The sequence below is a fragment of the Onthophagus taurus genome, unplaced genomic scaffold (genome assembly GCF_036711975.1).
Source record: "Onthophagus taurus isolate NC unplaced genomic scaffold, IU_Otau_3.0 ScKx7SY_15, whole genome shotgun sequence".
NCBI lineage: Eukaryota > Metazoa > Arthropoda > Insecta > Coleoptera > Scarabaeidae > Onthophagus > Onthophagus taurus.
Genome location: NW_027248940.1, coordinates 1 through 23,680, shown reverse-complemented (window position 1 = coordinate 23,680; position 23,680 = coordinate 1). Strand labels below are relative to the sequence as shown.

Here is a 23,680-nt window from a genome sequence, read left to right as displayed (position 1 = left end):
TTCAATTTGAAAAACGAGTGGCGAAGCCACGAGTTTTTTAATGAATGAGTGCTTTAAGTCTTATGAAACGTGTTTTTTATGCTATTTTTTGTAATTCGCGTTTTTATAATTTTTTTTAACAAAAATAAAGTAAATTTTGGCAATGTAGGGAAACAAGTATGTAGCAGTTGGTAACACCGGAACACTTGAAAATAGAAACTTTGAATTGACAATTAGAAACTGTCAAAACACAAAATATATTCACCTGAAAAAAATGTTTGATGTACACCTCCCAAAATAACAGAAATTGCTCAGAGTCCATGTCCTCATCATTGTGGACCTTGTATTTGATGCTAAGAACATGTTTAAACATCCATAGACAAAAATTGTCACATTGACAACTAGAAAAATTAATGACCCAATGTCACCAACTTGAACTAATTCCATAAAATGTTACTAAAATCTCATTACAGCATCGGATGCTGTAAAGAGTGTCATTACAGCACCCGTTTGAGTACTGTTAGAGCTTTCATTACCGTCGCGAATTACAAAATAGTATATTAAAAAACAAGTTTCGTAAGACACGCTTGAAATGCACGAATTCAATTTGAAAAACGAGTGGCGAAGCCACGAGTTTTTTAATGAATGAGTGCTTTAAGTCTTATGAAACGTGTTTTTTATGCTATTTTTTGTAATTCGCGTTTTTATACTTTTTTTTAACAAAAATAAAGTAAATTTTGGCAATGTAGGGAAACAAGTATGTAGCAGTTGGTAACACCGAAACACTTGAAAATAGAAACTTTGAATTGACAATTAGAAATTGTCAAAACACAAAATATATTCACCTGAAAAAAATGTTTGATGTACACCTCCCAAAATAAGAGAAATTGCTCAGAGTCCATGTCCTCATCATTGTGGACCTTGTATTTGATGCTAAGAACATGTTTAAACATCCATAGACAAAAATTGTCACATTGACAACTAGAAAAATTAATGACCCAATGTCACCAACTTGAACTGATTCCATAAAATGTTACTAAAATCTCATTACAGCATCGGATGCTGTAAAGAGTGTCATTACAGCACCCGTTTGAGTACTGTAATAGCTTTCATTACCGTCGCGAATTACAAAAAATATATTTTTATGGTTCCTTAACACTATGCCATCCGCACATTTCGAAAAAATTTATTCGCTTGCCGCCGGCAGCAAATTCAGATTACTTAGATCCATATAGTTTAATTTATTTTAACACTAATTGAAAAATTGCAAATGGGGATTTATCGTTAGCAACGAAGCTGTTTGGAGTCGGTATAAGCTCCGCGCATCTCTGTGACGTCAAGGCATAGGCAGTCGATTGTAGTTTTTCGGGTGAAAAAATTAAATTAAATTTTGAATACATTATTGATTAATTTTATATTTTTACACTTTTTCTGGCTAGTGGTTTTAACGTTAGGTGTTTAGACCATTTACAAAAACAATATAATATAAAAAAAATAGGAACAATAAGGTGACTACGTTAAAACTTTTGTTACGTTAATCTTTTATTAAAAACAATTCTTACTAACTACAAAAATTCAAATAAAATATTTTACGTCGCTCCCTTCATACGAACGACTCGTGTAGCCGTTGGGCCGAACCAACCAATGTTTTCATTCAAACGTTGGATGATCCCTTTGACTCGGTGCAAGAATACCGACATCGGTCGGTATTCTTGACACGGTCAAATGCCAACGTCCAACGTTCGCCATTGGAAGGTGTTCGTAGCATCGTGTAGCGCCGGCTGATGAGTCACTCAGAAATTTTCTGTGTATGAATTAAAAAGTATTTATGTATATTGAAATATTCCAATAAAAATAGAATACATTAGTGACAATATACAATGCTTGCAATTATTATAAATATTTTAGATAATAGCAAACACGTCTTTTTTTACACTTGTTAAAAACAAACATTTTTCATTTAATAGTTTATTCCAGTTGTTTGTAGCCTTTTTAGTTCGCCTTAATGCAAAATGCAAAGAGCTTTTCTCATAGTCGTTTCATTGGGATTTCTTTTCATCATCACTTACACTTTGTTCTTAACAAAACCAATAACCGAAAATAAACCGTCCGAAGAAAAGAAACTCAATTCTCGATTGATTTTGAACAACTTCTTCAATTTAACTATCCAAAAACATTCAATATTCTTCCTGGACACATCGTTTAAGCGCGTGATCGCGATTAATCCCCGCGCATCTTGCGCTCTAGAATCGGCAGCTTTATATCATCCTAATCGATCGATTTATTACATCTACGTAATTCGAAATGAATACAATACAGCGACCACAATCGAAGAAAAATATTTAAGAACGGTTTTAAAAGAATATAAAAATGTTAATGTTGTTTATGCCAAAGTCCCCGATTTAATTAAAAATACGTGTATTCAAGAATTATTTGGTAAGCATTTAATTGAAACTTCGAGTTATTTCGTTGAACATTTTAGCGATGCTTTTCGCCTCATTGTTTTAATGAAATTTGGTGGGATTTATTTGGACGGTGATGTGATTGTGATGAGATCGTTGAATGATTTGGGTTTAAATTTTGTTGGGAAAGAATCCGAAACGGTTTTAGGCACCGCAATTTTAGCCTTTGAGAAAGGTTCATATTTGTTGAATGCGCTTTTAAAAGATTTTAATATTAATTATGACCCCAAATCTTGGAGTGGACATGGTCCTCTTTTATTAACTAAGTATTTAGCTTTATTTTGCTTTATTTCTTGTTATAAATGTATTAATTAAGAATTATTTTCAGGTTGGTATTAGCGTTGTGTAATACAACATCGAACTTCTCTCATAACGAATGCGATTATTTAAAAATATTTCCGGAAAACGTTCTTTTTCCGGTTTCTTATCACAATTGGAGACACATGTTCCATCAGAAATATCTCAACGAAATCTTGGAAATGACCAAAGAGAGTTATTTAATTCATTTTTGGAATAAGCTAACGCACGGAATAATATTAAACGTTAAATCGAACGCTCCTTATTTAATTTTGGGGAAAAAAAATTGCCCTAAAACGATCTTTAATTTAAATAAATCATTTTAATGCATTATTTACAATTAATAAAGTCGTTATATAATAATAATTTTTATAGTTTGTTATTTTCTGTGCCGTTTTTATAGAAAATTAAAATTATAAACGAATAAATGGAACCATTCCAAAATCTTGACGTTTTCTTGTCATTGATTTGACATATAAACAATGAATTAGGTTATGTATATAACCCACAGAGCAAGGTTTATAGCAAGGTCTATAGAACATAAGGTTACCCAATACCGATTCTCCTCCTCTGAGAGGCAAGGTGGGTCAGTGACGTAGCTGGTTAGTAGCTGGCTATAAACCCAAGGTTTATAGAACATAAGGTTACCTCATTCCCTATGCCTCTGTAGTATCGATTATTACCCCGCAAATTGATGTCACTGGTTCGATACAGTCAGAATAAAAGATAGCTACGTGCCAACATGCCTATACTGTGGTACAATCTATATAAAATATTTAAACCTCGCATCGTGTTGTCCTTGTTTATAGATATATCTATAAACAAGGGCGTTGTGTTGTTCATAGAACCAGCTACGTCACTGACCCACCTTGCCTCTCAGAGGAGGAGAATCGGTATTGGGTAACCTTATGTTCTATAGACCTTGCCCACAGAGATAAAAAATTTTATAAAACGATAATCCTTTAAATAATCTAATCTAGCTAATTTAAATAATATATTTTATTTTAACGTCGATTTCACTTAAAAAATGTCTGGAATATTCAAACATTTTTCGATAGTTCGTACAATTATATTCAAACCCAACTCTTTTTTGGACTTGAAATGTTTAACCACATTTACAAAGAAGACAAAAACACACTTTTTCCTTCAACAGAATTTTAGAAAAGCAAAACCAATGTTAATCCACGGAAATAATCAAGACAAACCATCCTCGTTACAGTTAAAAAAACGTCCGTTGAAGAAGAAGCATAATCTTGTGAATGACGAAGAATTGGCTAGTAAATCAGGGAATTTATTTAATGTTTCCGCGTTTTCTACAGCGGGTGAATACGATTTAGAAAAGCTATTTCTTGGCATGAAACAACAACAGTTATATGAACCAAAATTTGTGAATAACACTGATGTAGTTCATGCTAAGAATAAAGTGGGGTTAGAATCACAAGATCTATTTTTTTTCCGAGAGGGTACCGTTGTAATGTGGAACTTACCCCAAAAAGAAATTGAAAATGTTTTGAATTTTGTTAACAATTTCCAATCTGACTCTTATTCGGAAAGTTTAATACAAAGCGAAGCTGAGAAAATGAATTATCGATGTGAACAAGATGGGTAAATACACACAAAAAATTGTTTCAAAATATTATTTCTACAATAAGTTATAACTTATACATTTTTTTGTGGTAATGTGTTGCTTAGTACATACTACTAATAAAAATTGTTTTAGAAAATCAACTTTAACATCCAGTGGTGAAATTTTAATACCATCCAAAGATAACTTGTTAGAAAAATACACATTTTCAAACGCAATAGCTCTTTCTGTCAAATTAGGTTGTTGGGAATCATCTTTACAACGATTCATTGACACGATAGAACCCATAACGGACGATTTAAAGTGTGGTAGGACAATCAAGATGAAACGAGCGGACGTTTTGAGAAAACACGGCGAACTATTCGCGCTTCGTCATGTGATTAATTTAAGCTCGGATTTATTAGATACCCCTGATTTTTATTGGGACCAAGATCGACTCGAAGTGCTTTATTCCCATGTTTGTGCTTATTTTAGTATTACGAAGCGTACGCGGGTGATGAACGAAAAAATTAATCATTGCGTCGAACTTATCGAGTTGTTATCGTCGCATTTAAGTGATAATCATACACGTTCGATTGGAATGGATGGTGATTGTGTTGATTATGATTGAGGTAGGGTTTGAGAGTTTGCATTATGTTGAAAGATTGTTGAGCGTATAAAAGAAAGTAAAAATTATTTACGAAATAAGAAAATAAAATGAAATATAGGTTATAACACTTTTTGACAGCATGTCAATGTGACGTTTGTAAAAATCCAATCAATCCTTGATTCAAATTTAACCAACAGTTACCAACTTTAACAATTCGACAAGTATTAATTAACAACGACTTTATTATCATTTTAATAATAATACTCAATTAAATTGTATCATCACTTTGTGACAATTTCTTTCTCGGAAACCCACTCTCTAAAATAGTGCCTTTACGGATTTTGTATAAAACTTCTTCCCTCTCCTGCAATTTGGGGTCGCGTTTATCCAAAGCCTTTTTAATATCATCGTTACGTTTCTCAATGGCGATCATTAATCGGTCGTAAATCGTTTTGTTATTCATGTTGCGTAAAAAGTCGCGTTTCGTCATTCGTAGTATTTCCGAAATTTCAATCGCAACTATATTCACGTCGTAATCCATGGCATCCATAAGATGGCCGCACCCAAACACGTCCCCATCCTCTAAATGGCAAATTTCGAGCCCGCTTGTATGCACCATCGCCACAGTTCCATGAGAGATGATGTACCAATACTCCAACGGTTTATGAGCCGAGATTATGACGTCGTTTTTGAGATAAATCTCCGTGTTTAAACACGCGATGATACTCCCAATCAATCCTCTGGGTAATCCTTTAAAAATTTCAACTTTTCCGATTAAATTTCTTGACGTATACAATGTAATTTCGTGCCGGAGGTGATCTGAGAGCGTCGCCAAAATCGCTTCAGTTCTAAAATAGCGTTTTTGAAAGCGATATTCGCAATACCTCGTTAACCGCTTATTGATATTAACGGGCACTCGCTTGGATCGCAAATACTCGTAGAGTTGCCTCAAAAGCTCTTCGTATTTGCTTTCGGCCGCGTTGATTGTCCCAATCGCTTGTAATACAATCACAATTACGTATCCGAAAAACGCCGAGCCCAATATGGTGATTATTGAAAGCGTTACGTAATCAAATTTTGATTCGGTAGGTGAAAACCCGCCACCTAATCGATAAATGTGGCCCATACTTACATGCAATGACCAAAAGTATCTCGTCATCGCATGATTGTTTGGGTTGCTGAGATTCGCGTATCTAAACCAAGACATGTTTTTATCCCCTAAAATGATGTAAAGGTGATCTACTATTGCCAGTAAACAGGCGCACCAATGTAACACGAACAACGATAAGATTATGAGCGAGACGATTTCGTGTTGGGTATCGCTCATTTGTAATAAATTGGTGATGTGCCGCGAGTATTGGAACATCGTGGGTACGCGAGCGTAAAGCACGAATCTTTGCAAAATCACGATCATTTTTCCTGTGTCAGACAAATATATCCACCTCGCTGGTAATGAACTAAAAAAATCTAGTACGAAGTACGTTTTTAAGTAGTGAATTGCGATTTCCTTCGGGCGTAAGACCGCCTCTCTTATTTGGGGGTTATGGTAACCGGATATGAAACAAAATACTACGTTGATTACGATGAACCAATTGACGCAGCGCGCGCATTCGTTGACCCATCTCTGGTTTTCGGGGTTATCGTAAAATATAAGCGACGCCATTATTGGCCATATCGAAAATATTATTAGGTACACCAAGCACCAAACTATTTCCCTGTAATAAGCGAATTTGCTAAAAGGGTGAATTATGTAAACGGGAACGGTCGAAATTTGACGTTTCCTTTCGAACATAATCGCCGCACTACTGCGGTAATGGTGGTTGCAAGAGGGGTGATCCGAGTATAATAATAAAGTTTTTCGAAATCGTCTCAAGCATTTCTCCCATTTCGAAGCGTTCGGAGAAAGTTTTGGGAGGCACGATTCCGAGTATTTCCTTATTGTGCACATGTGCCGATTGGTTTCTTTGAACGCCCTCTGCATTTCGATTATGTTACTGTCACCTAAATGTGAAATGTTAAATTTCTGAAATAATTTTTACAATAAATTATTACCTATTTACGATAATATGCTCATTAATTAATTACCTCCAATAAAATTCATAATAAATTGACTTGATTAATTTGTTCAAATCGAAGTTTTTAATACGAATTTGACAGCTTATACTGTACAAAATCATGTAGATAGATCACTGTAATACCGACAACGAACAGTCAAATATTAATTTATAGTTTTAATATGAACAGGTTAATAAAAAGTTAAATAATTAAAAATTATATTAATTAATTAATTTTTATTAAATTATTAATTAAACTATAAAAGAAATAAATAATTTTTAGAATCATACGAACAATTATGAAGCTGGTCCAGGGAATGCGTACTTTTGTAAATTATCTCGAACCTGGTTTGAAACTCTGCTTTTAATTGTAGACTAATTTAATAGATAGCGTGGAGCTGTTTAGATCAACCTCTATATAAAAATGAATTATCTTTTAATTTATAGAAGTATATCTATCTTATCGAAATTTCTTTGCTTTTTCTAATGCTATATAACACGCCAGCAATCATGCGCTTACACATGTACGGTTTTGTCCAAAAACTATTAAATTCACACGTTTTAGTCACTTTTGGCCAAAAACGTGTTTGTGCAAAAGCGCTATCGTCGCGTGTTATACACCATTAGAAAGAGCAGAACTTTTTCGATAAAATAGATATGGTTCTAGACTTTTCTCCTGGTCATATGGGAAAGTTATCGATCCGAACAAGGTTTAAAAGTGACTAAAGCGTGTGAAGTTAGTAGTTTTTGGCCAATATCTTACTTGTGCAAACAAGCCATAGCCGTGTTATACACCACTAGAAAGAGCTGAAAATTTTCGATAATATAGATATGGTTGTAGAGTCTTCTCCTGGTTATATAAGAAAGTTATCGACTAGAACAAGGTTTAAAAGTGGCTAAAGCGTGTGAATTTAGTAGTTTTTGGCCAAAAACGTACTTGTTCAAGCGCGTGTTATACACCATTAGAAAGAGCAGAAATTTTTTGATAAGATAATTACAGTTCTATAGTTTTCCCTCTATCAAATAAGAAAGTTATTTACAGGAAGAGCAATTAAGCCTTTCTGCGTGTATGGACGTACATAGGTATATTTAGGGTGATTTAAGCATGACGCCGATAGATATTGACCGACGAAAACCCGGATTAAGATAGTTAAAAGAGCGCTCTTTCTGACTGTGATAACAACTTTTTAAAAATTTGGTTTGATAACAATTGCACAAAGGCTTTAAGTAGTAGTTTTGAGCTATTTTAAGTACAGAGCGGTGTTCTTAATTTTTTATTGATCTTACGATTAGTAAGTAGTAGTTAGAAAAAATCAAGCTGTCGAATGGTGCATTTAGTTTTCCGCTATCTCAAATAATAAGGAACATATCAACTAAGAAAATAGATAGAAAATTACGGGTAAAAGTTTGTTGCTGGGTGGTTTGTTGCCATCGTCGTACTATAATACTTTACCACAAAATAAATGATCTATAATATTTAATTTAGGATTGATACGTTCGAGCTCGTTACTCTTGTGAGACTGAGCCTACGTAAAATATAAGGTAAAATATAAGCGACGCCATTATTGGCCATACCGAAAATATTATTAGGTACACCAAGCACCAAACTATTTCCCTGTAATAAGCGAATTTGCTAAAGGGGTGGATTATGTAAACGGGAACGGTCGAAATTTGACGTTTCCTTTCGAACATAACCGCTGCGCTGCTTTGGTAATAGTGGTTGCAAGTGGGATGCTCCGAGTATAATAATAAAATTTTTCGAAATCGTCTCATGCATTTCTCCCATTTCGAAGCGTTCGGCGAAAGTTTTGGGAGGCACGATTCCGAATATTTTCTTATTGTGCACATGTGCCGATTGATTTCTTTGAACGGCCTCTTCATTTCGATTATGTTATTGTCACCTAAATGTGAAATATTATATTTATAAAATAATTTTTACAATAAATTATTACTTATTTATGATAATATGCTCATTAATTAATTAATTCCAATACAATTTATAATAAATTGATTCCATTAATTTGTTCAAATCGAACTTTTTAATACGAATTTGACAGCTTATACTGCACTGTACTGCACAAAATTATGTAGATAAATCACTGTAATACCGATGACGAAGAGTCAAATATTAATTTATTAATAATAATATGAATAAGTTAATAATAAGTTAAATAATTACAAAATTATATTAAATACAATATTAAATACAATTTGGTCACTTTTGCTTCCTACGTGGCTGACAGAACGCACTCGGTCAAAGTTAGAGGTGTTTCCTCGCAGACAGAGTCAGTCTCATCCGGCGTCCCTCAGGGAAGCGTTCCTGGACCTTTGCTTTTTAATATTTATATTAATGACATACTTAAGTGTTTTAAACACGCTAACTGCTTAATGTTATGTAGATGATCCAAAGATCTTCTGCCGCGTGTCTAATCCTAAAGATTGTTCTGCTCTTCAGCGAGATCTATATGAATTTGCTCAATATTGTTGTACAAACTTCATCAGCATAAATTATAGTAAATGCTTTACAATGACTTTTAAGGTGGTCCCACGCGACTGGTGTAATTGGCAAGTACGCAAGTAGGCAAATATTTGTGTAAACATTGGCCTTACATTGTTAATTCACGTGTAACATAAAAAATACCTATGACGATGTGAGCTCCCAGACGCTACGCAAGTGTTCCGAGTAGACAAATATTTGCCAAGTACACCAGTCGTGTGAGACCACCTTTACAAAAAAGCCTGGTCCTATACGCTTTGACTACATTACTGGAGGTACATCTTATTTACCGTTAATTAGCCAAAGTTTTCATAAGAGTAATTACACTCTCTTACGAGGTGTTACCAAGTTTAACAATTCGACAAGTATTAATTAACAACGATTTTATTATTATTATTTTAATTATAATAATCAATTAAATTGTATCATCACTTTGTGACTATTTCTTTCTTGGAAACCCACTTTCTAAAATAGTGTCTTTACGGATTTTGTATAAAACTTCTTCCCTCTCTTGCAATTTAGGGTCCCGTTTATCCAAAGCCTTTTTAATATCATCGTTACGTTTGTCAATGGCGATCATTAATCGGTCGTAAATCGTTTTGTTATTCATGTTGCGTAAAAAGTCGCGTTTCGTCATTCGTAGTATTTCCGATATTTCAATCGCAACTATATTCACGTCGTAATCCATGGCATCCATAAGATGGCCGCACCCAAACACGTCCCCATCCTCTAAATGGCAAATTTCGAGCCCGCTTGTATGTACCATCGCCACCGTTCCATGAGAGATGATGTACCAATACTCCAACGGCTTATGAGCCGAGATTATGACGTCGTTTTTGAGATATATCTCCGTGTTTAAACACGCGATGATACTCCCAATCAATCCTCTGGGTAATCCTTTAAAAATTTCAACTTTTCCGATTAAATTTCTTGACGTATATGTAACAAACCGCATTTTGGGATTCGAAAGCGATTAAAAAAAAATAATAAAACGCAATACAGGCAGAACTTTGTAATTTAATTACGAAGTTGCGTCTTGAGAACCGAGGGTCCAGACTAAATACTACGTAGGCGGTTCTGGCAGGAATGTGCCGAGGTGGCAGTTAGAGTAGATGGAGCAGGGGAGAAATGAAGAAAAAATCGGGGAGTCGGTTACGGGATTGGAATAGAAAAGCATCGGGCGAAACCGGGAAATTAAAGTTTTTGTTGTGTTTTTAAAGTCGAAACGTGCGATTTGAACGTATAGCAATTTAGTTATAAAATTCGTTGAATTGGATTCTCTTTCTTCGATGAATATTTTACTTTAACAAACGGGTAAGCGTTATTAAAATCTTAAACTTCCGATTTCTCATTGAACCTGCTAACCACCTCGGCAAATTTCGTAATGATGTTGTTGAATAGCTTATGTCATGTAATTTTTACTTTTTAAAATCTTTGTCAGTTGTTTTTTTTTTATATAATATAATACGTTCTTTTTCAAAAATAAAGCAAACTTATTCTTTAGCAGTGAAATTTCGTTTTCTTTCAATCTATTTTTATTCTTAATTTCAAATTACTGCCGTTCGCTTTCAAGTGAACGAATGCAGTGTGCCAAACCCTAACTCAGTCATTGCTAGCTATCAAGAAAACGGTAGTGCGTGGACAGTTGGGTACGCGAGCCGCTCCGTGGACCTAGCTAGGAAACCCACTACGGGAAACGAGCAGTTCTCGAGAGCTAGTTTGTGACAAAACTGGTGTCAGGTGTGGGGTTGGCACAATTTGATGTAAAAGTAGAAATAAAATCTAATTGTTATTTTTTTATTTTGTTTTTGTTACTATTTCCTGTTTCAAAATTTAAAGATTTCGAGTTAATTTTCTTTAATGTTTTGTCAATCATTCTTTTGTTTGTACGTATAAAGTAATAAATTTTGTCGTGCAGGGGTTAGTAGGTGAATATTTTGTGACTATCATTAAAAATAATAAAAATCTTAATCACTATGAACGCCGATGATAACGTAGCAGAAATTCCGGGCGAAGCTGAAGGTTCTATTCTAACAACACCAATGATGGTTACACCGATTTCTTTAGGAATGTTAGCAGGAACGGTAGAATCTTTTTCAGGTCGAGAAAATGTTAAACTGTATTTTGAAAGGTTAGAGCAACGTGCGATCTTAGATAATTGGAATGAAACACAAATGCTTCATATTGTTAGGTATCGATTGAGTGGAGAGGCTTATAAATTTTATAAGGCGGAAACAAACTTACAGAGTAATCAGGTCACATATGTAGAATTACGGGAAAAATTAATTAAAAAGTTTACCCCGCGAAAATTACCGGGAGAAGCACTAGGGAAATTAATGCGCGCGTTCCAAAAACACGATGAATCCGTGTCGTCTTACGTAACCAGTATAAAGTCTATCGCGAATGAGATTATCGAGGAGGACAAAGCGAAAGTAACAGCAGCAGAATTACCGGGAGTTATTATAAAAATTAATGAATTAGCACTAAGTCAATTTAAAGTGGGAATGAAACGTGAATTAAGTCAAATGGTAGGAACGTTACTTATGCGTGAAACGGATTTAACTCTAGATAAAGCGGAAGAGATCGCATCATTTGAAGAATTAAATCAGGCTACAAACCGAAATCGTCCAAATCGAATTAATATAGGAGCGGTGGATACGACTACTAGATTATGTTACAGATGCGGAAAGTCAGGTCATTTTGCGAAATTTTGTAATGCACAGACAACCGTGTTTAATTGTTATAATTGCGGAAAACCCGGTCATATTAGTAAACAATGTAGGTTACCTTCAAATAAAATGCAACCGAACTACGACCAAAGGCGTGACCTCCCACGCCGTGTTAGTTTTCAAGAGGGTCATTCATCCGATAAGGTAAACAACCGCGACCGAAGAAATTTTTATTACCAACAGCGAGATTATCAAAACGAACCGCGACGTAATGTAAACGATAACAATTATACGGGCCGACAATCGCCCCCGCAGGTTACTAGATCACCGCAAATTCCCGCAAATAACAGGTACAATGAGACGAACTCTTTAAACGCATATCGTCCTGCGGTGAATACCCGAACCGCAGGAGACTCGAATTAAAGGGTTACGATAGGTCAATAAAGTCTGTCGAAAATTATGACCCAACTGTAAATAAGATTATACCGCATATGAGACTCATTTTTGAAACACCTTTTTCTATTAAATTGTTCAATAAAAACAAACCAATAACGATGTTAGTAGACACCGGTTCTCCTGTTACGATAATTAAACATTCTTGTGTAATTTCGGAAGCAATTAAACCTATGTCAGGAGATTTTAGTATTTCGGGAATAACGGGACACGGAATTGACATGCTAGGTACGACTGAGTTAAATTTTTCATTGGGGAATGAATCGAATTTAGGAGATTTCTCGTGCTATGTATGTTTGGACAATTTGCCTTTAACCACAGATGGAGTATTGGGACGCGATTTTATGGAATTTCACAATGTAATTATTGATTTTAGTAAAGGTAGCCTAAATGTAGGAGGTATTGATGTTAGATTTTCAAGTATCATGAACGTCAATTTGGGGTCGCAGCGTATTGTGTCTACAGATTCCCTTGAATGTAGAGAATCCACCACATCAGGTTTGGGTGTAGGTCAGGTAGATAATTTGGAACTCGCGAATGATTATGTATCAGAATTATCAACGGAAATAAATTTAATCGAACCGCAAGTAACGAGGACGGAGTATCTAATAAAGAAACGTGAAGTCGAAGAAAAGTACGTAACCGAGGAGACGAATCAACGAACGAGGTTTATGCCACTCGAGGTAAATGTTTTGGTAGAAGAGTTTGGGGAGTTAAGTTCAGATAGCAACGATGACTATGAAACCGGGTATCGCCGAATGATCGATGTAAATGTGGACAGGGATTGTCACGATAAAAGAATAGAAGAAGAAGAAAAAAAAATAGAGAAATTAAAGACTAAAGAAAGTCATAGGGAGAGCCGAGAAGGCGAAATTCAAGAAGACCCCAGCGGAAGTAGTGGATTAGTGACGCAGAAGTCACGAATTGTTGCAGAAAATAATGAGTTAAGGGAATGCGAAAATGAAGAAGAAATTAAGGATGAAACTAATATGAAAGATACGAAAGAAAACGAAATAAACAATGATAAAAACTGTCAATGTAATCCTGTTATCACCGTTGAAGAAGATATCGTTGAACCGTTTACAGAGAAGGTGTTAGCGGTTGACGTGCGTAATAATAATAAAAAGAACGACATTGTAATTGAATCAAGTAAAACGCCCTTTCATCCAAATATATTAATAGGAAGATGTGCTGTTCCAAGAGGGGAAAAACCACGAGTATTGGTTGCAAACATAGGAGAAGAATCAATAACGATCCCAAAGCATACAGAGATAGCTAGAGCGTATAGTTGTATAATACCGAATAAGAAGGTTAATCCAGAAGTAAAAAGCGAGATGGTTGCAATGATAAGAGAAAACGGAGAGACATCAACATTTTTGGAATCGATCTCATTGGCTCATCTATCAGAAACAGACAAAGAGAAAGTTGAAAAATTGTTATTGGATTATCGAGATATTTTCGACAATGGTGACGAAAGGTTTACGAAAACTCACAAGGTCAAACATCAAATTATTACTGAGAATGTACCACCAATTAGTAAACGTCCATATAGAGTACCAGTTCATCAACGAGAGTTCTTACAGGAAGAAATAGATAAGCTGTTAAAGAAAAATATTATTAAACCATCTCATTCACCCTGGTCGGCGCCGGTTGTAATCGTTAACCGGCAGATGTCAGACGGATCGATAAAACCCCGAGTATGTATAGATTACCGAGGACTCAACGCGGTAACTAAGAAAGATGTGTACCCGTTGCCGAATCTGCAAGAGACAGTAGATGTGTTAGGGAAGACTAATCTGTTTAGCGTGTTTGATGTAGCGTCGGCGTACCATCAAATAGAAGTGGAGAAGAATGACCGAGAAAAAACAGCTTTCTCCACGCCGTTCGGGCACTATGAGAGCAACCGAATGATGTTTGGGCTAGTAAATGCCCCCGCGACGTTTCAGCGCTTCATGAATTTTACATTTTCGGGATTGTTAGGTACTCATTGCCTCGTCTATTTAGATGATATAATAATTTTCAATGGAACGGGTGTCGACGATCATTTGAACAAACTACAAACTATTTTTGATAGAATCCGAGATGCAGGACTAAAACTTAAGATGGAGAAAAGCCAGATCGCGGTCCCAAAGGTGTCTTATCTTGGTCACATAATATCTGCCCAAGGCGTTCAACCGGATCCGGGAAAAATCAACTCGATACAGAATTTCCCCGTTCCAAAAAACGTTAGGAATTGTAGAGAATTTTTAGGGCTGGTGGGATGGTATAGGAAATTTATACCGGACTTTACCCGATTAGCGGCCCCAATTACGAAGTTAACGCGCAAAGATGTCGCGTTTAAATTCGAAAAAGAGCAATTGGAAGCGGTGGAAAGCTTAAAGGCCGCGATAACATCAGAATCGGTATTAATTTTCCCAGATTTCAATGAGCCTTTCATCTTGGCTACAGACGCGAGTAACACAGGATTAGGTGCTATACTTAGCCAGGTGAGAGAGGGAAATGAACGCCCTGTGGCTTTCGCTAGTAGAGGACTAAAGAAGGCTGAGCTAAACTATTCGACTACCGAAAAAGAGTGTCTTGCTGTCATATTTGGGATAAAGCAATTTCGGTGCTACTTATATGGACGCCGTTTCACTATCATAACAGACCACAGACCATTGAAATGGTTGATGAATATCAAAGACCCGAGCTCGAGACTAGCACGATGGGCTTTAATGCTAATGGAGTATGACTTCGAGATTATCCACAGACCGGGCCGAAAGCATGGAAACGTGGATGCTCTCAGCCGAAACAGTATAGTTTCCCTAATCCGAAAGGATGAGAAAGATAAGTTATGCATTAATGAAGTAGAGGGAAATTTGTTTGATGCTCCCCAAGGTTGGGTATTAGCTCATTGCGTTTCGGCGGATTTTGCGATGGGAGCTGGTATTGCAAAGGAATTTAAAAAGCGATTTGGCTCCGTTGAAAAATTAAGATCCGAGGAGAAAGGAGTTGGTGACATAGTACCGCAAATAGCGGAGAAACGAAAAATATACCATTTAATTTCAAAGGACGAATACTACCATAAACCAACGTACCACATGTTGAGACAGTGTCTAGAAACGTTACGGGAGGAAATGAATAAATCTGGGGAGAGATATTTGGCAATACCCAGAATAGGATGTGGTCTCGATAAACTAAAGTGGAGCCTAGTTAAAGAAGAATTAAGAGAATGTTTTGAGGGAACGAATACCATGATAATGGTATATAAATTACCTTTCGTTAAAAATAAAACACTATGTAAAATACAGGAAAATATAGCAACGCCAGTTTGGGATAAAAATGTTATTTTGAAAGAACAAGATAAGGACGAGTTTTGCATTGAAATACGGGATTCGCTTTCATCAAACAAAGATCTTAGGGATAGTTATTTCATAGATAATGATAAGCTCTTATTTAAAACTGATGAGTTAGGAAAAGAAGTACTAGTGTTGCCGAAATCATTTGTGCAGAAGGCTTTGCATGATTACCACGATTTACCATTTGCAGGTCATGGCGGTCAAGCGAAAACATTAGCTTTACTTAAGGATAGGGTATTTTGGCCGTCTATGACACGTGATGTTAAAAAGTATTGTTCGAATTGTGAGTCATGCAATAGACGTAAAACTTCCCCCCATATGTCTAGAGCACCCTTGCAAAAATTTACAACTGTTCGAAAGCCATTCGAAAGAAGTTCAATGGACATAGTGGGTCCGTTACCAACAACATACAAAGGAAACAAGTATATACTTACGTTCCAGGACTATTTCACCAAATATTTAGAGGCAGTAGCCTTACCTGATCAGAAGGCTGATACTGTGGCTCGAGCTTTTGTAACGCAAATAGTAAGTCGCCACGGTACTCCTCTGCAGTTGCTCACCGATCAGGGTACAAATTTTGTGTCGTCACTCATGAAGGAAATTTGTAAGCTATTAAATATCGACAAAATACAAACCACACCGTATCATCCCGAGTGCAATGGTCTTATCGAGAGAAGTCATCGGGTGATCAAGGACGTACTATCTCACTATGTTAAAAAGGACCAAAGAACCTGGGATGAATGGCTACCCTATGTTCTTCTGGCGTACAGATCAACGGTGCATAGTAGTACGGGCTATACCCCCCACTTTTTGTTATACGGCAGGGAAATGGAATTACCAGTGGATGTTTTTCTCCGACCCTCCAGGTGTAAGTACGACTGTGATGAGAACTATGTGACGGAATTGGCAGCGCGAATGAACCACGTGTATGAGACGGTTTTTGAAAGTTTGCAGCTTGCCGCTCGAAGACAGGCTGAGTATTATAATAAAAGAAGTAAGCACAGAGATTTTTACGTAGGAGAGTTGGTACTCTTAAAAGACACATCTATAAAACCAGGTCTAAATAGAAAATTAGCCCAACCTTGGATAGGACCGTACATGATTACAAAAATTAAAGGACCAGAGAACTACGAAATTACATCAGTAAACGGAAAGCTAAAATCTATTGTACATAGTAATAGATTGAAATCATTTCGAACTAATAAAGACTCAACCCCGAAAGAGTGTAAAAGCCTAGATTCGAATGTACACCTCGAAGAAATAAACGAAGACCGGTATGTTGATCCACATATGCCGATAATCAGTTTACATACACCGGATCTGACTTTTCGAAAAAATACAGGAGTAACAGATTTACTAAATGAGACCCCCTGCCCAAAAATTAATATATGTCCGAGACGATTAATTCTAGAAGAGAGTGATGATACTAGTACAGCAGAAAATCTGGAAGGGAAAAATGAATGTATGAGTAAGGAGTTGTTGGAGTCAATAGCTGAACCTTCTGAAAACCCTTCAGAAATAGAAAGAGAACGTGAGGACGATAGCATTATTATTAAGGCACCAGAATTAATAGATGAACCCCTTGAAGAACCGTTGGCAATACGACGGGAGAGGAGAGCCATAAAACTTCCAGCTAGGTATAGGTAAAGTATAAGGTATACAGGTAAAAAAAAAAAGAAAAAAAAAATAAATAACTAATAAATAAATAAAAATATTAATATTAAAATAAGTAAATTAATAAGTTAAATACTAAAATTAAAAAGAAAATAAATTTATTTATTTTTTTTTAAATAATAAAAAAAAAATATATAATTAATAGCTTTTATTGTCTATTCTGTTGTTGATTACTAAACACCGGAAAATCGGATTTTTGTTTTTGTTTGTTTCAGCGCTCTTAACTACTTTATTGGCGATTGGAGCCTACATAAATATAGGATTAACAATTTATTATCGCATACGATTGTAGCACCCGTAGTGTTAATATTAGTCTCATATCGCTAAAAAAAAAAAACGTTGGAAATTGTTCACAAATAAGGTCCAATTATGTAGAAAACATGTTACAAGTGCAAATAGTCCAAAGAGCCCGGATTCACCGACAAATCGTATATAGAAACACATAAAAATCGCTTATTGTTGGCCCCGTTATCACCAACCACCGTTAGTTTGCTCGCTAAGAATGAAACGAGTTATGTCGGCCGTGCAATCGGAGAAGTCCTGTACATATTGAAATGTGTACCAAAGAGAGTGCAAGTAAGAAAAACGTATACTTGCTACCATGAACTTCCTGTCTCTGATACGGATAACCGGTCCTATTTTGAGTCGCCAATGACACATGTACTCCTGGACTATGCAGACCAGGTTGACCGCAACCTCATTAATTCACCAATGTATCAGATTGAAAAGCCCTGGGTAGCCTTAACTCCACTGCAGGTATCCCAGACACCTCCTGATGGACTTCTACCTTACGAAGATTCAGAAATCAAAATTTAGTACCATTATGAATTTGGGAGTGGCCGAAATTTATAACAACGAAGACGTCAGACAAGCACAAGAACTAGTACAAGTCGGCTTGGAACGATCAGCTATAAACAATGTCATTATTAGAAAAATCCAGGGAAAGAAGACAGAAAAATAAGAACTGGATTCAACTATTTCATGCGGAAGAGTTGCGTAAATTTGCTAAGAGCACGTTATCGCACGAGTGATTGTTTTATTGTGTTTCGTAAAGGGACTCGCTAGCGTGATATTGAATGGCTACGCAATATATAAAACCTTGGGATGCGGTATCGTCATCTTGGCCAGTTGTGGAAAAATTTTACGATGTGGCTTCTTAATCAGAGGAGGGGTGAGGATCTTGCTTCGCCAGAAACTCCGACTAACATAGTTCCTGAGGCAACCAATTCCACAAGCCCTGAAGTGATGGTTTCAAATATATATTCTGAGGTACCGACCTCTCCAAGTTGGATGCGGAAATAAATGGTAACCAAGATTCAGACAACTTCGTCTGTTACAGATCCTATTAAACCAAGAATACTTACTCCGAAATTGTCCTTATTCAAAAAAAATCCTGAAATATACGATTCCTATCATTTGTAAATAATCATTAAATAAAAAAAAAACATTCTAAATAAATCAACAATGTCTTATCGTCGACACATAAATGGAGCCAGCTGAGAACATGTTTATTTTCCACCGAAGAAATGTAGTAGCACCCGTCAGGTCGCCCCGAGATGTGATGACAGCTTCTCTACTTCGACTACTTGACTGTGCGTGCGTGGTAGTTCTTAAACGTTTTGGTGTGAAGGACTATGTTACAACTTTTAAAATAATTTTTAATAAATTAAGTGTTAAAATCGGTGAAAGACTCTTAAGAAAGTGACTAAAATGCATATGTAAAAAAAAAAAAAAATTGACTTTTTGTTTCAAAAGAATATCAATAAAAATGTGTTTTCGTAATTAAAATTATGTGAAAATTGGACTCTATGTTACTGAGAAGTGTTTAGATGTAGACTTTTTGTAACGATTGAGATTGTTGATTCTTAAGATTTCAAGTAGATATCGGAAATACTAGAATGCGGTTTGTATTGTTCATTTTGGTATCATAAATAAGGCTCTTAGGGGAGCCTTCTTTTAAAAAGGTGGGAGGGATGTAACAAACCGCATTTTGGGATTCGAAAGCGATTAAAAAAAAATAATAAAACGCAATACAGGCAGAACTTTGTAATTTAATTACGAAGTTGCGTCTTGAGAACCGAGGGTCCAGACTAAATACTACGTAGGCGGTTCTGGCAGGAATGTGCCGAGGTGGCAGTTAGAGTAGATGGAGCAGGGGAGAAATGAAGAAAAAATCGGGGAGTCGGTTACGGGATTGGAATAGAAAAGCATCGGGCGAAACCGGGAAATTAAAGTTTTTGTTGTGTTTTTAAAGTCGAAACGTGCGATTTGAACGTATAGCAATTTAGTTATAAAATTCGTTGAATTGGATTCTCTTTCTTCGATGAATATTTTACTTTAACAAACGGGTAAGCGTTATTAAAATCTTAAACTTCCGATTTCTCATTGAACCTGCTAACCACCTCGGCAAATTTCGTAATGATGTTGTTGAATAGCTTATGTCATGTAATTTTTACTTTTTAAAATCTTTGTCAGTTGTTTTTTTTTTATATAATATAATACGTTCTTTTTCAAAAATAAAGCAAACTTATTCTTTAGCAGTGAAATTTCGTTTTCTTTCAATCTATTTTTATTCTTAATTTCAAATTACTGCCGTTCGCTTTCAAGTGAACGAATGCAGTGTGCCAAACCCTAACTCAGTCATTGCTAGCTATCAAGAAAACGGTAGTGCGTGGACAGTTGGGTACGCGAGCCGCTCCGTGGACCTAGCTAGGAAACCCACTACGGGAAACGAGCAGTTCTCGAGAGCTAGTTTGTGACATATACAATGTAATTTCGTGCCGGAGGTGATCTGAGAGCGTCGCCAAAATCGCTTCAGTTCTAAAATAGCGTTTTTGAAAGCGATATTCGCAATACCTCGTTAACCGCTTATTGATATTAACGGGCACTCGCTTGGATCGCAAATACTCGTAGAGTTGCCTTAAAAGCTCTTCGTATTTGCTTTCGGCCACGTTAATTGTCCCAATCGCTTGTAATACAATCACAATTATGTATCCGAAAAACGCCGAACCCAAAATGTTGATTATTGAAAGCGTTACATAATCGAATTTTGATTCGGTAGGTGAAAACCCGCCACCTAATCGATAAATGTGGCCCATACTTACATGCAATGACCAAAAGTATCTCGTCATTGCATGAATGTTTGGGCTGCTAAGATTCGCGTATCTAAACCAAGACGTGTTTTTATCCCCTAAAATGATATAGAGATTATCTATTGTTGCCAGCAAACATGCGCACCAATGTAACACAAACAACGATAAGATTATGAGTGAGACGATTTCGTGTTGGGTATCGCTCATTTGTAATAAGTTGGTGATGTGCCGCGAGTATTGGAACATCGTGGGTACTCGAGCGTAAAGCACGAATCTTTGCAAAATCACGATCATTTTTCCTGTGTCACACAACGATAACCACTTCGATGGTAATAAACTAAAAAAATCTGGTACAAAGTACGTTTTTAAGTAATGAATTGCGATTTCTTTCGGGCATAAAACCGCCTCTCTTATTTGGGGGTTATGGTAACCGGATATGAAACTAAACACTATGTTGATTACGATGAACCAGTTGATGCAGCTCCCGCATTCGTTGACCCATTTCACGTTTTCAGAGGTTTCGTAAATTATAAGCGTCGCCATTATTGGCCATATCGAAAATATTATTAGATACATCAACCACCAAACTATTTCCCTGTAATAAGCAAATTTGCTAAACGGGTGGATTATGTAAACGGGAACGGTCGAAATTTGACGTTTCCTTTCGAACATAACCGCCGCGCTGCTGCGGTAATGGTGGTTGCAAGAGGGGTGATCCGAGTATAATAATAAAGTTTTTCGAAATCGTCTCATGCATTTCTCCCATTTCGAAGCGTTCGGCGGAAGTTTTGGGAGGCAGGATTCCGAGTATTTTCTTATGGTGCACATGTGCCGATTGGTTTCTTTAAACGTCCTCTTCATTTCGATTATGTTACAGTCGCCTGAATGTGAAATATTAAATTTATAAAATAATTTTTACAATAAATTATTACCTAAATTATGACAATATGCTCATTAATGAATTAACTGTAATACAATCTATAATAAATTGATTCGATTGATTTGTTCAAATCGAAGTTTTTTTATACTAATTTGACAGCTTATACTGCACAAAATTGTGTAGATAGATCACTGTAATACCGACGAATAAGTTAATAAAAAGTTAAATAATAATTATAAAATTATATTAATTAATTAATTTTTATTAAATTAAAAAAAAAATAATATTTTTTAAAAATATATAAACAAATATGAAGCTAGCTCTAAAATTTATCAAAAGTTACAAAATGCAACTTTACACATTTTATTTATTTCTCTACTTTATAAAATAATGTTGAAAAGAAAACCAAGAAGAAAAAGTTAAGCATTTGTGAGAAAAAAAGGTAAATCGTTTGAATTAAATTTTGAAATTGTATTTACGGATTTATGCGCCCTCTTCAGTTCAGTATCGCCTAAATGTAAAACGTTACGTTTACAAATGAATAATTACCTATTTATGATAATATACTTATCAATTCAGAATACAATTTATAAAATTCTGTAATAATTAATTAATTTTTATTAAATTATTAATTAAATAAAAGAAATAATTATTAGAATCTTATTAAGAAAACAAACATGAAGTTAGTATTAAAGTCTGTCAAATGTCAAAAGTTACAAAACGTAACCTTACACATTTTATGTATTTGTTGTCTACTTTTTAAGAATAATGTCGAAATGGGGCGCATCTGAAACTGGAATATTGCGAAAGAAAGTGGTCGTAGAAAATCACGATACCCTCCTCGTTTTCGGTTATGCTTGCAAACTTTTCCGGGACGATGACAAAGCCAAATACATCGACCAAGGAAAACATTTAATACCGTGGATGGGGGATGATTCCCTTAAAATCGACAGGTTCTTATTGATACCAATATATAATTTCATAAAAAGAAAATAAACTGTTTTTTAGATACGACGGCCGTGGAGCTTTATCGGATTTAAAACCGTTCGAAGCAAGCCGAGAAGGTTACGACGCGACCAGATGGTTAGGTTTAAGCGAATCCGATCGAAAAATTGAGCAATTATGCGACGAGGAACGATATTATTCGTTAAGAACCAACGAAGAGGAAGAAGAAATGTATAAAGAGGAGGAGTTAAAACGCGTAAAAAGTAACGAGTTTGCTTTTAATTACGATGTTCCAAAAAATCCGCAAGAATCATCGGAAGCACCCACCGTTGAAGAAGAAGATAAAGATTACGTTCCAAGACCAGAGTTAGATGTTCCCGTTGATATCGCAATTGTAACAAAAACAATTAAATTGTTTAAATTAAATTTTGAGGGTATTTGTTTTTAGCCAAAAAAAGAGAAGGAGAATGCAAGAATTGAAAAGACCGCCCACTTTGTGAGTAAACAAGGGCCGCAAATGGAGATTTTAATCAAAACGAAACAAGCTGGGAATAAACAATTTTCGTTTTTAAACCAAGACGATCCGTTGTATAAATATTATAAGCATGTTTTGAATGCTGTTAAGCTTGGGAGGTATATCGTTGAAACCGTGAAAGACGAAAGTAAAAGGAAATATTAATTTATTAGGGTTCTATATATGTATATATATTTTTTTTGGGTTAGATTCAAAGACGGAAGGAAGTGATCGCGAGCATTCAGACGAACATTATTTGCATCCAAGTTTATTACAAAATCCGGTGGGTTATGATTTATTTAAATTAATCTTTTATTATTTTTGGAAATAATTGTGTTCTCTTAATTCATATTTTTTTACTTGATCTCTTTGTGTTTGGTTTAATAGTTGTATATTTAAAAAACAAGTTGTACGTATCCCTTTTATGTATCGACCGTTACTAATTGTTCTTCTCTGTTTTGCAGGTTTGCCGACTTTTTGGCGCACTTTAATAATAAAATCGAGTAGAAATCATTAAAAATAGGATGTTACTCCTAAACAAAAACTTTAAATTTCTCATGTTTTTCTTATTTTATCATACAGGTTTAAAAGACCCGTTTTTCCGGCGTTAACGTGTAACGTGTTTTCTTTCCGTTGTGTGCAGGTGCAACAA

General features: G+C 35.6%; 5 protein-coding genes and 1 pseudogene across 7 annotated transcripts; 3 read left to right on the top strand and 3 right to left on the bottom strand.

The window, feature by feature from the left end:
* The first annotated feature begins 1,941 nt into the window (after positions 1-1,941).
* Positions 1,942-3,105, top strand: LOC111419359 (lactosylceramide 4-alpha-galactosyltransferase-like). Of its 2 annotated transcripts, none has more exons than XM_071200899.1 (2): positions 1,942-2,707; positions 2,758-3,105. In XM_071200899.1, exons 1-2 carry the CDS (start codon positions 1,992-1,994, stop codon positions 3,062-3,064), a joined length of 1,023 nt encoding a protein of 340 aa, XP_071057000.1. In that variant the 5' UTR covers positions 1,942-1,991; the 3' UTR covers positions 3,065-3,105. The 2 variants fall into 2 exon arrangements, with proteins under 2 accessions (XP_071057000.1, XP_022907909.2); XM_023052141.2 differs by having other exon boundaries at positions 1,943-2,707; positions 2,770-3,105.
* Positions 3,106-3,336: 231 nt separating this feature from the next.
* LOC111419363 (required for meiotic nuclear division protein 1 homolog) lies at positions 3,337-6,977 on the top strand (annotated as a pseudogene).
* Positions 5,181-6,893, bottom strand: LOC111419362 (potassium/sodium hyperpolarization-activated cyclic nucleotide-gated channel 1-like). The gene has a single exon (XM_023052144.2). It carries the CDS (start codon positions 6,891-6,893, stop codon positions 5,181-5,183), a length of 1,713 nt encoding a protein of 570 aa, XP_022907912.2.
* Positions 6,978-9,902: 2,925 nt separating the features above from the next.
* LOC139432399 (uncharacterized) lies at positions 9,903-10,418 on the bottom strand. Its single transcript, XM_071200919.1, has one exon. It carries the CDS (start codon positions 10,416-10,418, stop codon positions 9,903-9,905), a length of 516 nt encoding a protein of 171 aa, XP_071057020.1.
* A 7,312-nt stretch (positions 10,419-17,730) lies between these two features.
* On the bottom strand, positions 17,731-21,735 carry LOC111419353 (potassium/sodium hyperpolarization-activated cyclic nucleotide-gated channel 1-like). The gene is made up of 2 exons (XM_071200854.1): positions 21,622-21,735; positions 17,731-21,570 (listed from the first exon to the last, which is right to left on the bottom strand). Exon 2 carries the CDS (start codon positions 21,548-21,550, stop codon positions 20,303-20,305), a length of 1,248 nt encoding a protein of 415 aa, XP_071056955.1. The 5' UTR covers positions 21,551-21,570; positions 21,622-21,735; the 3' UTR covers positions 17,731-20,302.
* A 533-nt stretch (positions 21,736-22,268) lies between these two features.
* On the top strand, positions 22,269-23,680 carry LOC111419354 (suppressor of white-apricot). Of its 2 annotated transcripts, XM_071200862.1 has the most exons (5): positions 22,269-22,522; positions 22,578-22,908; positions 22,963-23,176; positions 23,238-23,311; positions 23,493-23,680. In XM_071200862.1, exons 1-5 carry the CDS (start codon positions 22,338-22,340, stop codon positions 23,517-23,519), a joined length of 831 nt encoding a protein of 276 aa, XP_071056963.1. In that variant the 5' UTR covers positions 22,269-22,337; the 3' UTR covers positions 23,520-23,680. The 2 variants fall into 2 exon arrangements, with proteins under 2 accessions (XP_071056963.1, XP_071056962.1); XM_071200861.1 differs by lacking the exon at positions 23,493-23,680 and having other exon boundaries at positions 23,238-23,450.